The 16,668-nt window shown below is 46.4% G+C and overlaps 1 protein-coding gene across 5 annotated transcripts in view; it reads left to right on the top strand.

Annotated features, from left to right (window-relative positions):
* LOC147638411 (uncharacterized) overlaps positions 1-16,668 on the top strand; it is a 175,799-nt gene that overhangs the window by 14,298 nt on the left and 144,833 nt on the right. For all 5 annotated transcript variants that reach the window (XR_015265871.1, XR_015265872.1, XM_086798342.1 and 2 more), the window contains 2 exons: positions 15,897-15,934; positions 16,029-16,117. Coding sequence is in view for 3 of the 5 variants with exons in the window: in XM_086798342.1 (XP_086654468.1) it covers positions 15,897-15,934; positions 16,029-16,117 (127 nt within the window). In the remaining 2 variants the exon portion in view is untranslated. The remainder of the gene's footprint in view (positions 1-15,896; positions 15,935-16,028; positions 16,118-16,668) is intronic.

The raw sequence follows: 16,668 nt of genomic DNA, 5'->3' as shown, positions 1-16,668 counted from the left end.
TGAATGATGCTGAAGGCAGGCGCCTAGGGCTGGGCTGAAGCTATGGTTCTCAAGGGCTGGAGAAGAAAGCTTATGGGCTCTAGGGCTGGATTAGTCTTGGGCTGAAAACAAGGAGGAGGAGAGCTCTTAGCACAATGAAGACTGAATGAGAAAATAGGCTCTATGCAAGCCTATTTATACTAACTAGAGGTTGGTCATTTAATAAAGTTAATATTTATAAATGCCCAATAATGCAAATAATGCTTAAATAAATACTAATAAATATGGGAAAAATACCAGATAAATCCCAGTAAATTCCCTAAGGCTTTGGGGATGTTCTAAATGATGCACAGGCATATGAATGCATATTATGCAAGATGCAGAGTGCCTTCTGATGCAAACCCTAAGGCTTCTACTGACTCTAGATGCATGAATGATTCTCTCCAAGTGGGTTAAGGGACTTGACTGACTGACTGACCCACTAAGGCTGAGGAATGACCTACGTAGCTCGTGCCTGACTTATCCTGGACTGAGGATGTACAATGGGGTCACGGCGTACGACAAATATCATCCTATTGGGTTCTAAAACTGTGCAACTGCTGCACTTCTGATGATGAGCCATCTTGTCACCATGCACTGAGTGCAGAGTGCATGTGACATTCCCTCCTGATTAGCTTGGCGGCAGGTTCATGGCTTCCAAGTAATCCGCCGATAACTGGGGGTACTCCTGGAAGAACTCCTTGTCGAGCCATACGGCTTCGTGGGTGCCTCGATCTCGGAACTTCGTATAGAACTGACGAATTCGTCGACCGGAACCATGCTTCCATCGATGAAGAAGGATCTGCTCAGGCTCAATAACTTCTGCCTCGTCTACCACGTCTGGCTGCTGTTCATCTGAAACATCAAACACTTCTGGACCAACATATGGTTTTAGCCAAGAAACATGGAAAACATCATGCATTGTCCAACTAGCAGGCAACTTTAACTTCATTGAGACATCACTTATCTTCTTAACTATTGGAAAAGGGCCAAAACTACGGAATGATAGCTTGGGACAACGTTTGCCCACTTGTTTCAATCTTTGCTTCATGATATGCAGATAGACCCAATCCCCTTCCTTGAAGTGGACATCTCGTCTAGATTTATTTGCCTGTCTGCTATATGCTTCCTGAGCTTTGGTCAAGCGGTCTTTGACTGACTCAATGATCTCGGAAAATGCTTCCGTGGTTTAATTAGCCTCTAAAGATGGAGACACCATTCTCGTCAAAAGAGAAGAGAAACGGCGACCAAAGGCTGCTTCATATGGAGTCCGTCCGACACTAGATGAATGAGTGTCGTTCAAGATAGCTTGGACCAATGGAAGATAGTGCTCCCATTTGGACTACTGGTCATGACAGTATGACTTGAGGACATCAAAGGCCAACTGATTATAAATTTCTGTCTGGCCATCTGTCTGGGGATGGAATGCACTAGACAACTGCAACTTAGTTCCAAAGTTTTTAAATAGTGCCCTCCAGAAATGTTGGAATCTCTGTCTGATGTTATGGTGCTAGGCAAACCACAAATTGGATACCAATGCTTGAGAAACAGACGGGCTACGTCCTCGGCTGTGGTCGTATGCTTGCATGGGATGAGCATGCAGAATTTACTAAAGCGATCCACAATGGTAAAACACTGAGTGTTACGGGATCCAGTGGTGCTGGTAGAGGCCGTACAAAGTCCATAGATATGTCGATGAAAGGTCCGTCGGGAATAGGCAAAGGTTGAAGTAAACCTGCCTTCTTTGTATGGGGAACCTTGACTTTTTGACAAATCTTACAGGCTTGTACATGTGCATAGACAGCACGCCTCATCTTTGGCCAATAAAAAGACCGTTCTAATTTCTCGAGGGTACTGTTGATACCCCTATGTCTTCCAACTAAGGAGTCATGGGCATCGTGGAGAAGAGCGGAACGCTTTTCCCGAGTAACACAGAGACGGTTCTTGTAGAACAACCAACCGTTCTGTACTGAATAGTGGCCAGGCTCAGAAGTGAGGGCCAAACTATACTGAGTACCAAACTCAGGGGAGTCGACATATTGGTCTTTCATACTATCCAAGTCCTTCCCCGTGATTTCGAGAATGGTAGCTTCTTGGACTGCCTGGATGCTGGACTTTCGACTGAGAGCATCTGCTATTGGGTTATGCTTACCAGGGATGTATTCAATCATACCTCCAAACTGTTGGAAGATTTGACTCCACCTGGCCTGTCGATCACTCCACTGGGCACTTGGCATAGTCTGAAGCCACTTAAGTGCTTGGTGGTCTGTTTTCATTGTGAAAGCCTGTCCATAAAGAAAAGGCTTCCAATGTTTGAGCGTTGTGATCACACCCAAAAGCTCTTTGTCATATACCGAATAATTCTTTTCGGCGACATCCAACTTTCTGCTGTAATAAGCCACGGGTCTATTGTCCCGCTGGAGGACTGCACCTATGGCTACATTGCTGGCATCGGTGATGACCTCGAAAGGTTCGTCCCATGATGCTAACTTTAATACAGGTGCTTCTGAGGCAGCTTTCTGGAGTGCACGGAATGCATCAAGTGCCTTACCTGTAACTGAGACTTTCTGCTTGCGAGTCTTCATCCCCTTGAGCAAGTCGGTAAGAGGTGCTGCAAGGTTGGAAAACTGATGGACATGGTACTATAGGCCTGACAAAGACCTACGAATGAACGGATTTCTTGGGCGGTCTTAGGAATGTCCCATTCTAAGATCTCCTGAACCTTTGATGGGTCCAGTCTAATCCCATCGGAACCGATGATGTAGCCCAAATACCGAACTTCCTTAACACCAAAGATAGACTTTTTGGCGTTTATGTAGAGTTGATTATCTCGCAAAAGTTGCAAGACTTTCTCCACGTCTTTCTCATGCTGCTCCGCAGTGGCTGAGAAGACTAGTATGTCATCAAGGAATATGAAAACACACTTCCCAATGTGGACTGTGAAAATCCTAGACATCATCTTATTGAACGTTGCGGGTGCATTTGTAAGCCCAAAAGGCATGACTACGAACTCGTAGTGACCACGCTCTGTCGTGAAAGCTGTTTTTGGAATGTCAGCTTAAAAAATGCGGACCTGATGGTAACCACTCTTGAGGTCGATCTTAGTGAAAAACTTAGCACCGTCTAAATGTTAAAAGTAGTATCTCAAAGTGGGGTGGTAGTTGGCCATTTCCATCATGAGGGTATAAATACCCATGCCCACCATTGTATTATTCAATCTATTCATTGCTAGAGTTAGCTGTTCGTCAACTTTTCTCTCTCTCTCTCTCTCTCTGCGTCAACTTCTCCCTCCTTCTCTCTACGTGTGTAGAACTGTGGCTTCCGCATGCACTAACTCTGACATGGTATCAGAGCTGAGGCTCTAGGGTCCTTGGACGAGCGCATAGAGAGGTGGAGAAGAGGTAGAGAGTGCGGTTCGCTGCCGACGTCGTGGAGCCTGCAGGTGACGGCCGAGAGTACAGGCTCCGATTCGATGCTAGGAAGAGGCTAACGGGAAGACCTCTGCGCTTTTGTTCCAGTAGTGCTTGGTGGCGCAAGGTTGCACACCACAAGCGGCTGCAGCGAGCAAGAGGTAAGGAGAAGCTTGCGTTTTGTTTGGTGAAGCAGGTCAGCCAAGCAATGCGAGTAGGCACGAAGCATGGGGGGGGCTAATCTTCGCAGCACAGAGGAGCCAACGATGACCTGGACGTCATGCGGCGGTGATGGCGAGGGCGGAAGGGTCATCCAAAGGGGATGGGTCCAGTGCAGGGGCGCCAGAAGGAGCGACGCAGGAGCAGGGAGTGGGGTGCAAAGTTTGCGGGAGGGCGGAGGTGGAGAACGGGTGCAACCAGGAAGAGCGGCTGCGCCTGGTGGTGGACTGCAACGACGCGGGCGTGGAGTTCGTGGAGGCGCGATCCCACCACGTCTCCTACGCCCACCTCCGAGCGGCAGAAAACTTCGCTCCTCAGGACTTCTTCAAAGCCCTCTCTCGTCCGGGAGGCTTGCACCCACAGGATCCCATCTTGTCCGTTTTTACAAGGTCCTGGAGTTGGTGGAGAGGCTGAAGAGGAGCTTGTCGGAGGTGCTGGTGCCCTACTACCCCGTGGCTGGGCGTTTGGCGTTGGCCCGCGATGATCATGCAGGCGATGGTCGTGGCCAAGGCAAAGCTGACGAGGATGACAGTGACAGTGATTCTACTAGGGATGCTTTCATTATTCTATGTGGCAGCTGAAGCTCAAGATGGCATAATTTGTGAAGACAGGTTGATTGGTGCATTCTCCGAGGTGTATCCAGTAACTGCAGTGCTGGAGTGTCCATGGTTGCATCTACATCGGCTTGGCTTGTTCATCTATGCCCACTATGAGCTACAGAGAGGGTGTTAAAAGTAGTATCTCAAAGTGGGGTGGTAGTCGGCCATTTCCATCATGAGGGTATAAATACCCATGCCCACCATTGTATTATTCAATCTATTCATTGCTAGAGTTAGCTGTTCGTCAACTTTTCTCTCTCTCTCTCTCTCTCTCTCTCTCTGCGTCAACTTCTCTCTCCTTCTCTCTACGTGTGTAGAACTGTGGCTTCCGCATGCACTAACTCTGACACTAAACGCTCCAAAATGTACTCTATCCTGGGCATAGGAAACTTATTCTTGATAGTGAGTTTGTTTAATGCCCTATAGTCTACACAAAGACGTGCAAACTTGTCCTTCTTTTGGACAAATAGGATAGGTGCAGCAAATGGGGAGGAAGAAGGCCGAATGAATCCGGCTCGGAGAAGCTCAGATAACTGCTTTTCCAACTCGCCCTCTAAAGTCTTGGAAAGACGATAGGGAAACCTGCTAGGAGGATCTGATCCAGGGACCAAATCAATGTGATGGTCCTCAAGGCGAGAGGGTGGGAGACTGGGTGGGAGATCGTCCCTAAGCATAATGTCCTGGTGTCTGGATAGGAGGTCTGCTAACTGAGGGACTGAAGATGTAAGGGATGCTACTAATGAGGGAGGGGCTGTTTGAGCACGAACATAAAGGAGTGCTCCTTCTGCTCCCTTGCGGATAGCTCGTCTCGCCTGGAGATGTGAAATCAATGGGATGCTAAGAATGCTTCTATCCCCACGAATCATGACAGGCTCAGGAAAACTTTTACAAATAATGAAAGTGTCCTGCCCCCAATTGGGAATAGGCGCATATTGACGGAACCACTGAATTCCTAAGATCATGTCACACTCTAACAGAGGGGAGACGATGAAATCTCGTTGGAATGAGGCCTTCTGAACTTCAAAGGCAAACTGCTGTGCCTTCTGGGAAATGTGGGTGCGAAGACCAGGTGTAAACCCATCCACATCCAGATGATATGGGACTAAAGTGCAGTTCAATTTATTAGCCAACTGGGGAGAGATGGCGTCTTCAGAACTGCCCATATCGAAAAGGACTACAAACTGTCGGCCCTGGGCAGAGCCATAAGCTCGGATAAGGCTCTTCTGAGCAGCATCGCTCTCATCCTCCTGCTTAGCATCAAATACCACGGATGGCATAGGATGCATGGAAGGTAAAAGTTGAACTGCATTTGAGGTAGTAGGCGGGGCTGGAGGAGCTGGGGAGGCTGTGGCAACTGTGGCAGAAGGGGCTTTGGCAGCTTGTGCCGCTTGCCATTTGTGGCAATCCTTCTTACCATGCCCTATAATGTGACAGAAAAAACATCTATTTTCTGACTGGTACTTCCTTTGCTCCTCTGGAGGAAGATAACCTCCAGTAATGCCTGCTTTAGCCTTTTCATTAGGGGTTTTCTTAGGTTCTTTATCCTTCTTACCCCCTGAACTGGAGCTATTACTGCTGTCCTTCTTAGCATCTTTAGAAGATGCGTTACCTTTCCCTGTCTGTGCAGCTGATTGTTGCTGCTGGGGTTTGGTACTGGACTGAGATGTCTGCTTGGGCTTGCTCCCGTTGAGCTTCATTTCTTCATTCTGAGCGAGAGTCAGAGCCCGGTCATATGTACTTGGTTCAAAGTTACGAACTGTGAACCGAATGTTGGAGTCCAATCCACGAATGAATTGCTCCATCTTGGCCTGCTCAGATAACCCTAACTGCTGTGCTAAAGTAATAACCTTACCGGAAAACTGAAGCACTGGGGAACCGTTCTGTCTGAGTCCATAGAACTCGTCTTTCAGACCGGTCATGTACTGGGGCGGGAGCAATCTAGTCTTCAGGTCATGGACAAAGATGTCCCAGTCAAAGGCTGTGACACCTGTGGCCTGGTCAGTATGAATACTAGACCAATGCTGCCACCAAGTGACTGCCTCACCAGTGAGATGGGGAGCCGCTAAGTGGACTTTGTCTTGTGGGTCTGTGATCTTAGCTAATGGAAAATGAGCATTAAACTGATGAATAAATTGATTAACTGAAGAATGATCACACTTACCATCATACTTGCTGAAATTCGGTTGATTGCGAATGATGGTGGTTGATGCTGCTGCCGGATGCTGGCTGGTGACACCTATGACTGGGGAGACTGAGGAGAGCTGCTGATACCTCAAGTATATGGCCTCCTTTTCCCGTTGGTGTTCGAGTAACATACGTTCTCGATCAAGCTCACGTTGGTGTTCTCGAGCGGCGAGTTCAGCCTGATGCCGGTCTTCGTCGATCCTGCGTTGGGCTTCCTCATAGTCCCGTCTTTCTTCTTTTTCTCTTCTCCTTCGGGCCTCGTCCTCTCTCCTTTGTTGTTCCATCTGAAAGAAGAGGGAGATGTAGTCGGGTGCTGTTGGAGGTGTAGAAGGACGTGCTGCTGCTGCCTCCAAGAGTTGGAGACGCTCCATGAGTAGCTGGTTCTGAGCTCTAAGAAGAGCCATGGTGTCTGTTGTAGGCGGAAGAACGAGGTCTCCTTCGGGGGAGACGTCTTCCGGCTGATGAGTACTCTCTCCTGTAGACATGATGCTGAAGTCGGTGGTCGTGCCGGAACGCAATCTAACCATCCAAGGATGCCCCCACGCTAGGATACGGTGTGTGTGGACTATCTGAATCTGATACCAATGTGATATGCAGCGGAAGTCTTTGTATTGGTTGATCCTGTCACACAAATGCTCACACCGTCTTCTGTATCCTGAGTTTCGTGAGTTTAGCAATCCATTTCATTACTTCAAACTTTAAAGAGATGAGAGAGAGAGATATGAGAACTGTACACCAGATTGGGTCCCGAATTACCCACTGAAGGGCCCCCTATCCCGACAACGAGATAGTATTTGCTTTATTTCTTTAGAGAGAATGACTTTGGACTGTAGATAAGCCAAACGCAAGATCTCGGGGAATCGGAGAGTGGCTGATCTGTACACTGCTGTAGAAACACCTCAATGACTTGATCTCGAGCCTATGCACTCTTCCCAAGGGCATGAGGAAGGGCTGCACACCTGAGGCTCAAAGAAGAAGAAGGTGGACTGTTCTACACTATGTTAGAATGCTGAAAACACTTATGAATGCTGTGTTACCTTCACCAGATGACTGCTGCATGTGTGGATGATGCATAGAAGGCTGGACACTGATGCAAACAGCAGATTCAGGGCTGGAAACCGCTGTAGACTGAACCTTCAGGGCTGGAATCTGCTGTGGACAGAAACGCTGAAGTGTTGAGGATGCTGTGGACTGAAACGCATGAGAAACAGGGCTGCAAACTGCTGCTGTACTGAAACGCAGGACTGCTGCTGTACGGCTGGGCAAAAACGCAGAGAAGAGGCACTGTTTGCTGGCGTAGAACTATGCTGAACTGTGGGCCGAACTGTGGGCCTGAACTGATGCTGAATTCAGGGCTGAATGATGCTGAAGGCAGGCGCCTAGGGCTGGGCTGAAGCTATGGTAGTCAAGGGCTGGAGAAGAAAGCTTATGGGCTCTAGGGCTGGATTAGTCTTGGGCTGAAAGCAAGGAGGAGGAGAGCTCTTAGCACAATGATGACTGAATGGGAAAATAGGCTCTATGCAAGCCTATTTATACTAACTGGAGGTTGGTCATTTAATAAAGTTAATATTTATAAATGCCCAATAATGCAAATAATGCTTAAATAAATACTAATAAATATGGAAAAAATACCAGATAAATCCCAGTAAATTCCCTAAGGCTTTGGGGATGTTCTAAATGATGCACAGGCATATGAGTGCATATTATGCAAGATGCAGAGTGCCTTCTGATGCAAACCCTAAGGCTTCTACTGACTCTACATGCATGAATGATTCTCTCCAAGTGGGTTAAGGGACTTGACTGACTGACTGACCCACTAAGGTTGAGGAATGACCTACGTAGCTCGTGCCTGACTTATCCTGGACTGAGGATGTACAATGGGGTCACGGCGTACGACAAATATCATCCTATTGGGTTCTAAAACTGTACAACTGCTGCACTTCTGATGATGCGCCATCTTGTCACCATGCACTGAGTGCAAAGTGCATGTGACACCAGACGACCAAGTTGGAAGAGCATAAGGCGCAGATTCAGGCTATGGAAGAACGTACCTGTTCTCCAGCGTCGCGTTTTCCATCTCCTCCTCCGTCTCTTTCCGTATCCCGGATTCGAGTTCCTCGACACTCACAGGGACCCTCTCGCGGGGTCACGACCGCAGTTGAGCTCTTTGCTTGAGTTGCAGATGCGTGCATTGGAGATCCAACAACGTGAAGACGAAGCCATGCGACGCGTGGAACATGAGCGTTACCTCAAAGCTTTGGATGCCAGATTGACACCGGTGGCGCCCTCGAATCATTTTCTCGAGAAAATGAATTTCAGTAAGTATAATGGTGAACTCGACCTCAAAACTCTCTGTTCATGGTTACATCAGTTTGAAGCTTACTTTGCCGCAGTTAGAAAGACAGAAACTGACAGAGTGATCTTACCCAGTTGGTACTTGGAAGGTGAGGCCATTCCTTGGTGGACTCAGTGGGCTCATGCCCACACTAGATTAGGTATGGCAGCTTATGTGTGGGAAGAGTTTGTCTGCGACCTTGAGCAGCGGTTTCTATCGCCCCACTACCTTGAGCGACTCCAAGACGAGTTCAGGGGAGCGCGTCAAAACGCGCAACCAGTCCTTCAGTTTGCCAATAGAATTTCGACTTATGTTTGCAATTAGGCTTATCTGATTTAGACAAGAGAGGGCAGTTTTTGTATGGCCTTGACACGTAAATCCAATGGGAGGTGCGTATGTTTAGGCTAGCCACCTTCGAAGACGCACTCTCGCTTGCGCAGAGTGCAAAAATGAAGCATAATGGTGGCAAGCCCAAGACTTTCCAACCGGCTACTCCCAAGGCTACCACCTCGGGGAGAAAAGGCCAGAACCAGACGGGGTCTTCCCCAGGACAGAGCCCGGTTGGCTCCAAGAACTCAAACAATGCGTCTAAGCTTACTCCAGACCAGAAAGCGGAGGCAGGCAAGATAGGTGGCAAGTTGAGTGCTGAGGAGCTTTCTCAGTACAAGGAGGAGAGTAGATGTTTCTTTTGTCATACAAAAGGACATACTTCTCGGGAGTGTCCTAAGAAGCCTCCAAAGCCCGTTGCCGTTGCCTCCACAGCTTCCGTGGTGAGCTCAGCTCCCACACAGACCCTAGTGGCTTCCCCTAGTTCTTCAAATCTCGGTGCTTCAGTTAGAGCAATTATTAGCCGGGAACTCGAAGATAAGCAGAAGAGTGCCCATGACCAGGAGTATGAGCGCAACGAATTGCTCAAGTCCCTTGGCTACATAGGTGGCAGCTGACTTCAGTGGACAAACAGGTTGAGGGTTTTAGCACAGGCATGACAATGAGCGTGAAGTATGAAGCTCTAGATGCTAAGTTAGTGATTCAGGGCATAGAGTTTGTGCGTGATTTTATGGTTGCCCCTCTTGTAGGAGCAGACATAATTTGGGTATTCAGTGGTTTCACAAGTTTCTCCCTGATGTTAAGTGGGACAAGCACACGTTCCAGATCAATCGGAATGTGTCAAACGCCCTAGTGACCATTAAGTGTGAGCCAGGAATTCCGAACTTTTCGCTCATAAGCCACTTACAGGCTAAGCAAGCAATCAGGAAAGGCGCACAATGTGCGATGATTTACATCCAGACAGCCCTGACAGTGGCCAGTGCTTTCGAGAAGTACTCGGTTCTCCATGAAAAGTTCCAGAAGAAAAACCATGAAAAGTTCCAGAAGATTTTTCTTCTGGACAACCTCCCTCTCCCCGTCCAGATCGGAGGACCACAAGATTGACCTCTTCCCAGGCTCGGAACCCCCGAGCAAGTTTCCGTATCGCCTTTCCAAGGCCATGGAATTGGAGTTGGACCGCCAACTCCAAGAATTGTTGCAATCTGGCTTCATCCGCCCCAGTGTGTCGCGATCTTATTTGTCAAGAAGAAAGATGTGTCTTCTCGATTGTGTGTCAATTATCGTGCACTCAATAAGCTGACTATCAAGAGTAGATTCTCGATGCCTCGAATTGATTATATTCTCGAGAGGCTGAATGGAGCAAAGGTGTTCTCGAAACTTGATTTAAAGAGTGGGTACCACCAGGTGAGGGGATTGTGGAGGGGGACATCCCCTTCCGCAGTACGGAACGGGCCCACTATGAATTTGTGGTCATGCCATTTGGCTTGACAAACGCCCCAGCTACATTTAACCGCATGATGATGCGTTCTTTTCGGGATTTGATTGGAAAGTGTGTTTTCATATTTCTGGACGACATACTGGTATTTTCAACTATGGTTGAGCAGCATGACATTGATGGGGAGAAAGTGCTTAAGTTGCTAGAAAGCAATAAGCTCTATGTCAATGAAAAGAAGTCGGAATTTTATCTGTTCTAGGTGCATTAATTGGGATACATAATTAGTGCCGAAGGCATTCGACTTGATCCGGCTAAAGTGGCCGAGATTGTGAATTGGGAAATACCTCAGACAGCCTATGACATCAGATCCTTTGTGGGTATATGCAAGGCATACTCCACCCACATAGACAAGTTTTCTGACCTCTCAACAGATCTCACCGATCTGCTAAAGGGAGGGAAGACAAGAAGGCAACGGATTCGAATGACTGCACGAGCGTTGGAGGCATTCAAGAACCTCAAGGTGGCTTTATCAGAAGAGCCTTGTTTAGCACTTACCTCGTGGGACGAGCCATTTCAGGTGATCACCGATGCGAGTAACATCGCAATTGGAGGTGTATTACAACAGAATGGTCATCTAGTAGCTTACATGTCTCGTAAGTCACTGCCCGCAGAGAAAAATTACTCAGTCTATGATCGTGAACTCCTAGCAGTTATACAGGCCTTGAAACATTGGAAACATTTTCTTTATGGCCTTGACTTTGAGGTTCGCACTGACCATCAGGCATTACGTTGGATTCAGACAATGCCAAGTGCATAGTGGAGTGACCGACAACACCGCTGCAGCCAGATATTCCAGCAATTCGGTGGTATGATTGAGTACCTTCTAGGAAAGGCCAATCCAGTGGCCGAGGCTTTAAGCAGGAAGGGACAAGTGACTTCGATTTAGAAGACCAAACTCGATCTTGTTGGTACAGGACTAGATGACATGAAGCACACATACGCGGATTTCGAGGAATTCGGTACACAATGGGAACAGGCATTGGATGCCACAGGACCATGCCACTTTCTGATACGCGATGGTTGGCTTTTCTACAAAGGCCGACTATGTGTCATGAAATCGTTCAGGGCATCTCTTCTCCATGATGCCTATGATGCCATTACTGGTGGTCATAGGGACATGAATTCGACTCTGGAGAAATTGGAACGGCAATATTATTGGCCAAAGATGAGGCAAGATGTGTTTACATATGTACAACGCTGTGGTATTTGTCAAAAGGTGAAAGCTCCTCGTGGAAAGAAGATAGGGTTGTTACAGTCCTTGCCAATTCCTGAGGGTCCTTTCCAAGATATTTCCATGGACTTTGTCATGAAAATGCCTCCTGGTCCGAGTAAGCGTAATACGCAGTGCTTAACTATTGTTGATAGATTTAGCAAATTTGTTATGCTTATTCCTTGCAGGGCCAATGTGACCGCCGAGGATGTTGCCCAGTTGTTCATTCGGATTGGTACCCGATTAGCGGGATTCCTAGGACCATAGTGTCAGACTGCGATGCCAAGTTTACCAGTCATTTTTGGAGGGCATTGTTTGATAACTTTGGTACTAAATTGAATTTTTCAAGTGCATTCCACCCACAGACGGACGGCTAGACAGAGATATACAACCAGTTGGCCTTTGATGTGCTGAAGTGTTAGGTCCACGATCAGCAAGGTAAGTGGGAATCTTATTTGCCTTTAGTTCAAGCTGTTTTGAATGATTCTTTTTCTTTAGCTATTGGCCAGTTTTGTGCGTTAGTTCCGTCGTGAAAAGTGTGCTGATTTCTGAGCATTGAAGTTACCGATCTCCCCCGAAGCTTCCGCATGTAACATGGGGTGGCCGAGGAAGGAGGAGGTACCTCGATAGTAAGCTAGGGATAAGTGTGAGAATCATCTGAGGGTTCAACAAAGTGAACATTGCGAGAAATCACCAAAGATCGCAACCTTGGATGCCATAATCTATAAATTTTGGAATGAGAGCTATATCCAAGGAATTTGCACTTCTTGGACTCGGGATCAAATTTGGATCTGTCAGAATTAGGGATATGAACATAGGTATCACAACCGATTACCGTGAAATGAGAGTCGGAAGATTTGTGTCCAGTAAAATCCTCCTGTTGAGTCATATGAGAAACCGCCTTTGTAGGAGAGTGGTTGATGATGTAAACAACAATGCTCATAGCTTCTTCCCCATAAAGAGGGAGGAAGATCATAAGAAGAAAGCATGGTATGGGCCATCTCCTGAACAGTCTTGTTCTTGCGTTCAACCACACCATTTTGCTGAGGAGTGTGAGGTTTGGAAAATTGACGGCTTATACCTTTCTGGGAGCAAAAATTATATAAGGCTTTGGAGATGAATTCTCTTCCATTGTTGGAGCGGACTTGTCGAACCTTCTATGTGGTCGTAGTCTCGACCAAAGTCACCCACGCTTGGAAGTAGAAGAAAGTTTGAGATTTTTTTGCCAAGAGATAAACCCAAACTTTGCGTGAGTAATCATCAATAGTAAGCATAAAGTGCCTGGCTCCTCCTTGGATAGTAGTCCGCATGGGGCCACACAGGTCCCATATGAATGAGCTCCAGAATATGAGAAGCTTGATGTGTAGCCTCGTGAGGAAAGGCATCTTGGTGTTGCTTGCCATGAAAACAAGCCACATAAGTGGAGTGGGAGGGTTTCATTGGTGGAAGACCCTCGATTATCTATTGAGAAGACAATAGTTGTAGAGAAGTATAATTCAGATGCCTAAAGCGAGCATGCCACAAATCCATATCCACATGAGCTATCAAGGCATGATAGCTGTGAAGAAGTTGCAACAGATGAGATTGGGACTTAGTCTAAGAGCCACGAAAGTTCTTCAACCGATAAAGACCGCCTTCTTGGATTCCTGTGGCAACAATGTGCAAGGTGCTAGTGTCGATGATCTCAAGGATGGAACTATTAAAGTAGACACCATATCCTTTCTCCGCAATCCGAAAAACTGAGAGGAGATTGATGGAGAGCTTGGGAGCATGAAGCACATCCTAAATGGTAGAAGTCTGACCCAGGGAAGAGTTAAGTCGCACATTACCAACCGAAGGGGCCTCCAAGTTGGAAGCATCACCAATGGACACCGTTGAAGAGCTGGGACGAATGTCATGAAGAATGGTCTTGTTAGGAGTCATGTGAGTAATACACCCACTATTAACTACCCAATCCGTAAGACGTGACAAGAGAGTCAAAGGGAAGCTCCTTAATACCGATGAAGACAGTCTCCTTGGTGGAAGATAATTTTTGAGTTTGGTTGGTGGATGACGAGGTTTAATTGGGGGGTTTCTTAGCAGAACCACCTTCTCTCTTCTTCTTGCAACAATCAGGTTGAATGTGGCCTTTGAGACCACAATAATGATAAGTAAGCTCCTTATAAGCGGGATTGTTGGCAGGTTTGTGGTCACCTTTGTTGCTCGTGGAAACCATGGACTGCCATTTGCTTCTTCTCTTAGCTTGAAGAAGGGTCTCGGAAGTACCCTGGCTGGTCTTTTTTCGCATGGCCCTATCCTGAAGCATGCCAACAATGGTATGTAGATCAGGAGTAGAAGGAAGAAGTGATATAGTATCACAAAAAGCAGAGAAATTCTCGGGCAATATAGTGAGGAGCTGATTGACAAAGTCCTTGTCGGTAGCTTTACTCCCCAAAGAGACCAACTGCTTCTGAATGGTTATGAACTCCGTAACAGAATCCATGATGTTATCTTTAGGTTGGAAAGTTGATTCTCCAAGGCTACCTTCTGAGTGGAGTTCTCACGGTGATACCTCCTCTGGACAATTCTTTTGTAGTTTCCTCATCATTGTCATCAAATTGACGAGCAATAGAGGGTTTCATGGTGAAGAAGGTAAAGGCATGTGTCCTTGCTTCTTTGTCAGCTCAGTCATCAATCTCAGCCCGAGGAGAAGTTGCCTCGGGAGAGGCATCAATACCAAAAACAATACCTCACAGTCGATGATATCGAAGGAGAGTCTTCATCTGTAGTGCCCAATCAAGATAATTGGTTCCATCTAAGATGGATTCCTTGGGAAGTTAAGGAATGGATGGAGAGATGAAAATCGGTGTAGAAGCCATGGAATCCTCCTCTTGAATTTACAGCAGAAAGGTTGCAAGTAGGTAGCTTGGGGTTGCCCACTTCTCCCTAGATGCTAGGTGAGATGTAGAACTGTACTCTTGCGGGAGATCAAGGCACACGGATGAAGACGGGAGCCGACCCGATGCGCGATGAAGTAAGGGAGGGAGAGGCCAATGGAGCAAGTGCACAGTGTTGCCACTAGTCCGTGGTACAGAGAGAATACAAAACGCAAAAAAGTAACTTGCGTTAAGCTGTAGGGAGAGATGGCTGGGATGAAAAACGCAGAAAAGGATGGTATAGAGGAAAAAGCAGCAAGGTACTGCTATACGGGAGAAAAGGCAGCAAAGAAGTTCTGTCCAAGAGGCAAAAAACAGCCCTGAAAAAACGCAAGCTGGAAAGTCTTCTTGTTGATGTGTGGAAGCACAAGATCTCTGATACCATGTGAGAATATGTGAATATGGAGCGGAAGCAAATAGAGATCACACAAGAGAGAGTAGACAGCCAAGAGAGATCCAACACTTGAGCTAGAAACTGAAAAGTATTGATTGAACTATAAATGAACAATGTCCATGCTTATATACATATTTGTAGAGCCAGCCGGCCTATAGGGCTGGAGGACAAATGTCCACGACTGATAAAAATGCCTAAAATAGCTGAAAAAATAAGGGAAAAATATCCCTAGTTACATCAGATAAATATTTGGATAAAAAGTGGCATAAAATGGGCTGGAGATGACATGTCCAACACTCAACTCCACATGAGGGATGAGGGGCGGCAAGGTTTGATATTGGTGTCAAAATGTGTTGGAAGTCTTACCAAACAGTAGGGGGTACCTTATTTATTAATGGATCAAGATTTAGACTTGATGATGATCGGGGCATCCTGAAGGTGGAGGGTTGAAGGAAGGAACCTTCAAGCTTGAGGAGGACACTCTCAATCCAAGTGAGAACATCAACGGGATATCTTTTTAAGCTGGAACATCATGCACACATATGTACACATATGTGCATACATACATACATGCATTCATGATGCATAAGCACATACATACCTACATACTTGTATACATCCATACATAGATACACACATGCATGCAAACTTATATTCACATTGTAAGTATGTACATATGTATGTATGTACTTTTTCCTTTAATCCAAACATGATTTTGTCTATGTTTTGGTTAGTGAAGTTATATGGCAAAGAATCCAATTCTCATATCCAAAGTTTAACTGTGCCACAGGTCGATGCTCCTTTTGTTCGTTTTGTGGCAGGAAAAGGGTAATTTGGTTTTGTTGGATTTGAGTTCTTAAGTTTATATATCATTTGGCAGCTGCATTGATCTAGTCCTTGTTACAAAAAAAATTACTTGCAGAGGTACAACAAGGGACACCATTGAGAAGGCCACAAATACACGCATTTATATTCCTCCTGCAAGTGAAATCAGGAGTGGCACATCCTTAGGTAAGGAACGAACTCAATCTGACCTTTTTTATCACTTATATATCAATGTAGATGACCTGAGGCAAGTCACCTTAGGTTGTCTTGAAGGGTTCTCTCTTTCTCTCTCTCTCTCTCTCTCTCTCTCTCTCTCTCTATATATATATATATATATATATATATATATATATACATATATATATTTGTGTGTGTGTGTGTGTGTACCATTGTAGCACGTACCATTGGCCCTGTAGAGCTGTTATTTTTTTTTCTCTCATCTCTAGTTGGGTTTTTTATCATGTTTTTTCCATGATTTTGGACACATTGTAACAATTTACCCCCTGCCCCCCCGCCCTTCCTGGCGGCCCCGCGCCGTGGTTTCACGCGAGATTTAGACCCACCAGCTGCAGATCTTGAGCATCCTCAGATGCCAGTGTGGAGAACAGTGATCATTCTTGATGGAGTTTTATGAAGGCATGAATAACTTTGGGCATGGTGAGGTGCAGTGGCATGGAAGTCCTGCCCTTCACGGCTTTTAGACAAGAGGCTTGTCATTTCCGAAAGGGTGCGTTTTG

Source organism: Cibotium barometz, chromosome 5 (genome assembly GCF_041138505.1).
Source record: "Cibotium barometz isolate CiBa-2024 chromosome 5, ASM4113850v1, whole genome shotgun sequence".
In the NCBI taxonomy this organism is placed as follows: Eukaryota; Viridiplantae; Streptophyta; class Polypodiopsida; order Cyatheales; family Cibotiaceae; genus Cibotium; species Cibotium barometz.
The sequence above is the reverse complement of the archived record's forward strand: the minus strand, read 5'-3'. Positions and strand labels throughout refer to the sequence as shown.